The following is an 8,823-nucleotide window of genomic DNA, read 5'->3' as shown; positions in this document are numbered from 1 at the left end:
AATTGTACTTCATCGTGTATGTTATTGAATTGTACATGGTAGTGGTCCATGGTTTGTTAGTAAAGTTGTGTGCGTGGTGACACGTGACAACAACTAGCTAGTCACTTAGTAACCTTAAACTGACTCGAAAACCTTGTTTTAGATAAATGTTATTTAAACTACATCGAACCCATGTCTACAGAGTGGGTCAAGTTGCTTGTCGACCGCTCAAGGTAACGATTTCGTATCTTCGGTTAACATTAAACCCTAGAAAATTAGAAAGAGGGAGAAGAGAATTTGGAAAATTAATAAAATAATAAAGAGGGGAAAAAGAAAAGGGAGGATAAAGATCTTTGTTGTGTTGGTGGCTCCTGGAGATACACTCTTCACTGTTTTCTTCAGATCCAAAGAAAAGGTAAGAAATCCCTTTATATTATCTTCTTTTTCTACAAATTTATATGTTTTTTTTTACTCCTGCTCTCTGCTTTTGGACGCTTGCATGATCTGATGATCCAAAACCTGTCCCTTTCTCTCTCTTTCTCTCCCTCTCTCCTCTTCTCTGTGCTCTGTCTGTGAGTGTCTACGGCTTTTTATCTGCTTCTATGTCGGCCATCCACTCACTCATTCAATCTCTGAACAACAACACAGACGAAGAATCAGACGAACAATACGACGCCCTTGCCTTCTACTTTCTCTAATTTCCCAATTTCCCAATTCCCCTTCTTCCCTCTTTCGTCTTTGTAGGGTTTTCATTTCACTTTTCTCCTATTTCCACCAATTCCCACTTGGGTTTTGTGTTTCCTAGCCGCTGTCGATCAGGGTGTGTGTGATCTTGTGATTCTGTTCGAGTTTCGAGACGGATTCTGGGTTTTTTTTTTTGTTTGATTGACCCAATTTGAGTTTATGGGTTTGGAGTGGTCAAACCATGCCGAAGAATCTGCTGGTGAGTCCCTTTGAATTTGGTGGAAATTGGGAAATTTTTTATATGATAATGGAGATTTTGGAGACCCATTCCTCTGTTTTTGGTTCTGCAATGTTCTGTTTCTGAGGATTTTTGGAATTCAATTTGTGGGTTCCTTGAATTGAGATGATTACGTTTATGGATTCGAAAGAGAAAGTGAAAGAGATGGAGAAATGCTTAGATCCTCAGCTATGGCATGCTTGTGCTGGAGGAATGGTTCAAATGCCGCCGGTGAACGCCAGGGTTTTCTATTTTCCTCAAGGTCATGCCGAGCATGCTTGTGCGCCAGTTGATTTCAGTAACTGTTCTAAGGTTCCTCCATATACGCTTTGTAGAGTTTCTGCTATCAAGTTTCTTGCCGATCCTGACACGGATGAGGTCTTTGCTAAACTCAGGTTGATTCCCATTAATGGAAGTGAACTAGAGTTTGAAGATGATGGAATTGGAAGGCTTAATGGGTCTGAACAGGATAAGCCAACTTCGTTTGCAAAGACATTGACACAATCTGATGCTAACAATGGTGGGGGTTTCTCTGTTCCAAGGTATTGTGCTGAAACAATCTTCCCTCGGTTGGATTACTCGGCCGATCCACCGGTTCAGACGATTCTTGCTAAGGATGTTCATGGGGAGACATGGAAATTCAGGCACATTTACCGTGGGACGCCTCGGCGACATCTTTTAACGACGGGATGGAGTACGTTTGTTAACCATAAGAAGCTTGTGGCTGGTGATTCCATTGTGTTCTTGAGGGCTGAAAATGGAGATCTCTGCGTCGGGATTAGACGAGCAAAGAGAGGAATTGGAGATGGACCGGAACCGCCGTGTGGATGGAATCCAGCAGGTGGGAACTGTGCTGTGCCTTATGGAGCTTTCTCAACGTTCTTGAGGGAAGATGAAAACAGAGTGAACAGGACTAATGGAAAGGGGAAAGTGAAGGCTGAATCAGTCATTGAAGCTGCTACACTTGCTGCAAATGGGCAGCCCTTTGAAATAGTATACTATCCAAGAGCTAGTACTCCTGAGTTCTGTGTCAAGGCAGGGCTGGTGAAAGCAGCATTGCAGATCCGGTGGTGCTCGGGTATGCGGTTCAAGATGGCGTTCGAAACCGAGGACTCTTTGCGGATAAGCTGGTTCATGGGTACCATAAACACCGTTCAGGCCGCCGACCCACTGCGCTGGCCTGAATCACCATGGAGGCTTCTACAGGTAACTCACTGTTCTTTTTATCATATATGCATCCATTACAAATCATCAAATGTATATGAAACATTGTTGTTTATAAGCTCATTGCTTGTTAGGATCGTTCAATGCTTGTAACTTACCAAAAGAGTTCATTTAGTTGGTGATCTTCCACGAATCATTTCGGTCTTGTTTGCTTATACCATATACTGTCCAGGTTACTTGGGACGAGCCCGATTTACTTCAGAATGTGAAACGTGTTAGCCCGTGGTTGGTCGAATTGGTATCGAACATATCTCCGATTCATCTTGCACCGTTCTCACCTCCAAGGAAAAAGTTCAGATATCCACAACACCCTGATTTCCCCCTCGATAACCAGCCTTCTATGTCGCCGTTTGCGAGTTATCTCCATGGTCCAGGCAGCCCCTTTGGTTGTCCTCCGGACAACAACCCTGCTGGCATGCAGGGAGCCAGGCATGCTCATTTTGGTCTATCCTTGTCGGATTTTCATCTCAGTAAACTGCAGTCGGGTCTGTTTCCGATTCGTTATCGATCACTGGATCCAGCTGCTGGATCAACTAGACTTTCTGGTAATGCAATGACTGAAAAGCCAAGTATGAGTGAAAATGTATCTTGCTTGCTAACCATGGCGCATTCTACTCAAACGTCGAAGAAATTCGACAACGTAAAGACTCCACAGCTAATACTTTTCGGCAGACCCATACTAACCGAATTGCAGATGTCTCAAAGCTGTTCTGGTGATACCGTTTCTCCAGTTGGTACTGGAAACAGTTCGTCGGATGGAAACGGTTCTGGATCTGCACTACATCAACAAGGTCTACCAGAACGCTCGTCTTGCGAAAATTTCCAATGGTACAAGGACAATCGCCAAGATGTCGAGCCTAACTTGGATACTGGCCACTGTAAAGTCTTCATGGAATCAGAAGACGTCGGTCGCACCCTCGATCTTTCTTCACTTGGGTCCTATGAAGAATTGTACAGAAAACTCGGAAACATGTTCGGCATCGACAACTCCGAGATGTTGAACCATGTCTTGTACCGGGATATCTCCGGTGCTGTCAAGCACGTCGGCGACGAACAATTCAGGTACGATTCTGCTTCCTTCTGCAACATTGAATCACTACTGTCTCTCGGTGATTAACACGTCGGTTTCGATTACAGCGAGTTCATCAAGACAGCAAGAAGATTGACAATTCTAACAGATTCAGGAAGTAACAATGTAGGAGGTTAGAGGAAGTGATTTCAAGTGTATAGCTGGTGAATATCAGGTTCTTCGTTTTCCCTGCTGACCTTTGTCTGTTGCAAACCTGGGAGCTGCTAAAGATCATAATGTCGTTTTCCTTTGAAATTGAAAAGCTTTAATTTTTATGTTCTTTTCCCAATCCAACTTATGGAAGGAAAGAAGGGATGTTTGAATTTTGGAAGTTTCTTACATCCTCTTGTTCTTTGATCAACTTTGTGGGGTTTTTTCTTTTTGGGTTCCTTTTTTTATTAGGTGATTTTAGTTCTTAATGTTAATGGAAGTGGTTTCAAAGTATATGAACTGTGTTTGTAGAGAAGCATTATGATGAAATGTGATATAATAAGTTAAACGATTTTTGGTACGTCGCTTCACTCGGACAATGCTCTGAACACGAAAGTGTGCAGTTTCGCCCCCGTCTCCCATGTTGAGTCATAGACAACGTCTCGAAAAGCACGAACAAGCCATATCAAGGAAAACTTGCATGTGTGGTTTTGGCAGGACCCTGGTTTACTGTACTAACATGGCTTGCTACATACAAGTATAGCCAAAGAAAGATGAGACGGGATGAACGGTCAAATGTTGCAGCGAGACTACCATATGAAAGTGCAGCACTAGTCTAGTCACCTCTTTGAAGTGGCTTGTCAACTCTGCTTTCCTTCCCTCAAAACAATGTTGAGCTTTTCCTAGATTTTGTTTGGTTATTGAGAGTGTAACAGCTACAACGTGACCAATAATTTTGAACCGTTGAATTTATGTAGTTTAAAGAAGTATCCCGAGACACGAGCAGGTCGCTACAATGTGATGTTTAGTACGAATGAATTTAGGACTTGCAAAGTTTTGTAGAGGAAAGTGTTGGTCACGTGTGACATGTGTGGGGATTAATTATTTGTAATAATTAAAGATTAAAATATAATTTGTGGGGTCTAGGGATTGAGGATCGTCATCAATTTTGTAAGGGAAACATAAAAGTCAAAACTAATATTTGGTTTTAAGTTCAAACAAATTTGTTAAATAAAATTAAAAAAAAAAAAAAAAAAAACATATATTTTGCTGAGGTGGCGTAGTTCGAAGCGGAAAGGAGTAATGGCACACGTGAGAATGTGGGACCATTGCAAAGCTTACGTGGCGAGGATTCATTAAAATTCACGTGTGGATGACGTCATCCCTTACAAGGGGGGATGTCTCGCTGCTTGTGTCGCGGCGTTTCGTTGAGCGGACTGTTTGGCTTTGGTTTTACGTTATCATGGCTTGCCTTTGACCGTAAATAATAGGCGGGCAGGTGGGTAGCGGGTAGCGGGTAGCAGGCAGACGTCGAACCCTCTCGATCAGAAATGTCTCCGAAATAGAGTGGAGCCGGGATGAAGACAGACAATATAATCTTCATTCTCCGTTCCGTTAAATTAATAGCGGAATAAATCTTTCTCCACTTTCTGTTCATCATTTATATCGATTCTTATATATTTTTTAAAATATATAATAAAAATAATTTAATAATAAACATTTTTCCTTTCCCAACCTAAGTAGTTTTGTTCGAATTATAAAAAGAAATGAATAAAAAATGTTCCCTTTGTTTTCAGTTACATATTTATTCCACCCAATACGGCGGCGTTTCCGGGAATAGCATTAAACACAAAGACAACAACGAAAACATGTGTGTGTCTCATTAGGGTTTACTTTGCTTTAGCCTTACGTCTTAATAAATGTCTCATCTTCTCTTAGTTTTTAGGGTTTTTGAGAGATCCAAGTCCCCCAAACCAGGCTAACTCCATGGATAACCCTACCATTAATTAATGCACTTTCAAAGGGTTTTTCTTTCGATCTTTGTTATATATTATGTTCTATGATCTTTTCTTTTCGGACTTTCCCTCGAGTTTTAAGTGCGTTTGTTAGGGAAAGATTTCCACATTTTTTATAAAAGAATGCTATGTTCCTCTCTCGAACCAATGTGAGATCTTACCTCGGTTGGAGAGGAACAAAACATTTAAGGTGTGGAAACCTTCCTGACAGACGCATTTTAAAAGCCTGAGGCTAACGACAATATGCAATAGGCCAAAACGGACAACATTTGCTAGCGGTGAGCTTGGGCTGTTACAAATGGCATCGAGCCAGACATCGAGTGGTGTGCTGGTGAGGACGCTAGTTCACCAAAGAGGTGGATTGTGAGATCTAGGCTAAAGCGGACAATATCTGTTAGTGGTAAGTTTGAGGGTGTTACAAATGGTATAGAGTGAGACATCGGACAATATACCAGCGAGGACGTTGTGCTCTTAAAGGGAGTGAATTGTGTGATTCGAGCCAAAGCAAACAACATTTGCTAGCAGTGGACTTAGGCTGTTACACAGGATGAACTGGAAAAATCTTTTGAACCAACTTAAAATTTTGGGTCGGAAGTTATTTTTTTAAAAATCGTAGTTATCCAAAAATATTAATAATTAAAATTTCATAAAACTCAAATATTAAATTAAATTAAAAAAAAATCAATAAATGAACCATTATATTCTATAAATAATTGACAGTGGATATAATAACCTAATCAATGAGTGTATTCTTTTTGTACTAAAAATTCACATGATTTGTTAAAGCACATGGCTTACATATCTCCTTCTCATTTTTTTTAATATAAAATATATTTATAAAGTTAGAATAATTAATTTGTTTGAAAAAAAAATGGAAAGGGAAAATAAAAGTTTTAATTTTCCTTTAATGTAATTCTTGGTCTATATTAATGTAACGCCAAGTACATAGTTGGACATGTCCTATTCCAAGGGCCACCTAATGTCACCATACCCTCTCCCTTTAGGGCTCTTTTCTTTATGTCATTTTCACCCTTTAATTACTACATGATGTTGTCTACTACATTAATTATTTTATTAATAATTTCATGTTTTATTGTCGATTCCTTTAAAAGAAAAGAAAAGAAAAGAAAATTAGTCCGACAATTCCTTCGTAGTCGGAATTATGAATGATGATCCCACGTATGTTTCATTTTTGTCCATTGACGGTGAGAAATCGAAAGGTTCTCGCGTTCTCATATGACACTCGACCTTTTTCAACTATATTATGTGAGATCCCACATTGGTTGGAGAGAGGAACGAAGCATTTTTATATGGGTGTGAGAACCTCTCCCTACAGATACGTTTTTGAATTATGGAGCTGATGATGATACATAACGAGTTAGCGGTGGGCTTGAGCGGTTAGATATTAAAATTCTATTTGTGGACGGTTAAAATGGAAAGAAGTCATTGGAATAAAAAGTTTTAATTTTTTTTTTTTTTTGGAGGGAAGAAAAAAAACAACCAACAACCATATTTATGAGCTGTTTTGTATGGTTTTGGTGAAATTGACGTTAGACAAAATAATGTTAAAATCGGGCGATTGGCGCTTTCTTTGTTCTCCTCTTATTCTTCATTGGACGGTTCGGATGGACTTCGCCGTTCTTTCCCAACTCAAATGGAAAAGGCTGTCTCACATCGAGATGTCGATTCGTTTTCTGCCCCCAATGAGATGGGGAATTAGTAACCCCCTATCTATTTCGTCTTTGGCCCTGAATCTTTCTGAATCGAGGCCCGGCTCGCGTCGTTCCAACAACGAAGATTCCATCATTATTTGAATGAGTCAGAATATAGATAGAATCTATATATCTATAATATCTTATCGAAGAAAACCGTTTATGAAACTGACGATCGAGGTCCATTAACACAATATGGAATAAGACCCTATTGATATCACCCAATGGGAGAATAAGCTTAGAAAGTTTGCATATATCAGCCTGATGATCACCATCATAAGAAATGATTTTGAGAGAAAGAAAGGATGAAATTAGGTCATAAACAGCTGAACCCTCACCAACAAGAGGCTTAACCTTCTCTAAAATCAGACTATTTGGCAGAATACGAAATTCTTCCTTTAAGTCAAGCTTGTAAAGTCTATTTACTGGTTCTTTTATTTCAAGGTTGTCATATAACTCTTGTTCCTTAAACCTAAAGAATGCGCTTTTCTTTCTTTTTCGTCACACTAGCGCTCGATCAGATTTCGTATATCAGAAAAAGGAAGGATCCGGCAGGTTCAGGATTGATCTCTAATAATGAGTCCGCACCAATATCAATCCATTTTCTTCTATTTATTCGCAGGGGTTGCTCCTCTCTTCTCGAGAATCCATACATCCCTTATCAGTGATAGGTTCTATAGGAACTGGACGATCCATCCTATTTGGTCAAATACCTAGCGACAAACGTCCAGGGTTGCTGGGATTTGACGGCGGACTTCAAAAGCCACCTACAGACGCTTTACGCCCAATCATTCCGGATAACGTAACGCTTGCATCCTCTGTAGTATTACCGGGATGAGTTTACTGACGCCATGACCATAGACTGGGATTTCTTCATAGACGAAATGGACTTAGATGACTTACCAGCACCTAGTGACAATCATTGGGGTTGCCCTCCGTTGGTAAACCACCCAAACAATGCATTTCCTAATTACTCCCTTTCCCCCTTGTTGCCAAAATGAAAAAGAAAAGATGTTCTCGCTTTTTCCGATCGAGATTTCCGTGCTATGGGACAACCTGCGCTTAGTGGTCTTACTATTATGGTTATGGTGGTGACTACCTTTCTTCTTCTTCGTGGTACCAAAAGAAAAGAGAAAGACGAATGCATTGGAAGAAAGTAGGCCTGGAAGGCAGTAATCTGACTGATCTTTTGTTACATGCCCCAGTACTTGAGAATAAGGAGCTTCCTTGTTCGTTTTCGTTTTATTTGGCTGAGCATTAAGCACTACGAAGTCAGAAGCTGCAGAGAACTCATTCTCTATGCTCAGTCTGATTCATCTTGTCCTGGTTTCGTCTTCAATCAATTCTCTTTTCTCGGTTCCGCGGGCAGGGGCTTAGCTTCTTCTCTTTCTTTCATTCATTCTCTTCTTACCCATACTAACTGAACTACTATTAACTACTAATACATTACATATTCTTTTTCCTGTAGTAACACAGCTATATAAACCGAACGCTGATTTGCCAGTGTAGTCTTTGAAGGTAAAGGAGAAAGAAGCAGTGAGAAGAGGAGAGGGAAGAAGGAGGCAGGCAGTGAGACCTTGTTTACAGTGCAGTTCATAAATAGGTAAGTCAAGGCAAGGCTGTGTGGTTTTGAGAAGCAGTGCCGGGCCGCAGGGATTGAAAGAAGTAGTTCCTTCTCGGAATCAGAAGGACCGAAGGTTGGACTACGTTCAGGGATTGGTCTGCCTCTTCTTTCTCAGCCGCTATGGGTTCATTCAGTAGCTAATTCATGGACTCTCTCTGATTTCACTGTCAAAGAGGAAGAAAGATGAATTAGACTGAACTCCTTTCGGATAAAAGAGTGGAGTTCCTTCCTATCCCTATCCAGCAACTATCAACTATTAACGATACCAACCAGTTCTGAATTAGCATTAGGCATTCATCCTCTTTCGG

The 8,823-nt window shown here is 40.5% G+C and overlaps 1 protein-coding gene across 1 annotated transcript; it reads left to right on the top strand.

The window, feature by feature from the left end:
- The first annotated feature begins 299 nt into the window (after positions 1 to 299).
- Positions 300 to 3,742, top strand: LOC111463364 (auxin response factor 18-like). Its single transcript, XM_023107275.1, has 3 exons — positions 300 to 2,146; positions 2,337 to 3,226; positions 3,302 to 3,742. Exons 1-3 carry the CDS (start codon positions 1,067 to 1,069, stop codon positions 3,369 to 3,371), a joined length of 2,040 nt encoding a protein of 679 aa, XP_022963043.1. The 5' UTR covers positions 300 to 1,066; the 3' UTR covers positions 3,372 to 3,742.
- Positions 3,743 to 8,823: the final 5,081 nt, after the last annotated feature.

The sequence above is a fragment of the Cucurbita moschata genome, unplaced genomic scaffold (genome assembly GCF_002738365.1).
Source record: "Cucurbita moschata cultivar Rifu unplaced genomic scaffold, Cmos_1.0 Cmo_Scf00028, whole genome shotgun sequence".
Lineage (NCBI taxonomy): Eukaryota > Viridiplantae > Streptophyta > Magnoliopsida > Cucurbitales > Cucurbitaceae > Cucurbita > Cucurbita moschata.
This window is presented reverse-complemented; position numbering and strand designations above follow the sequence as displayed.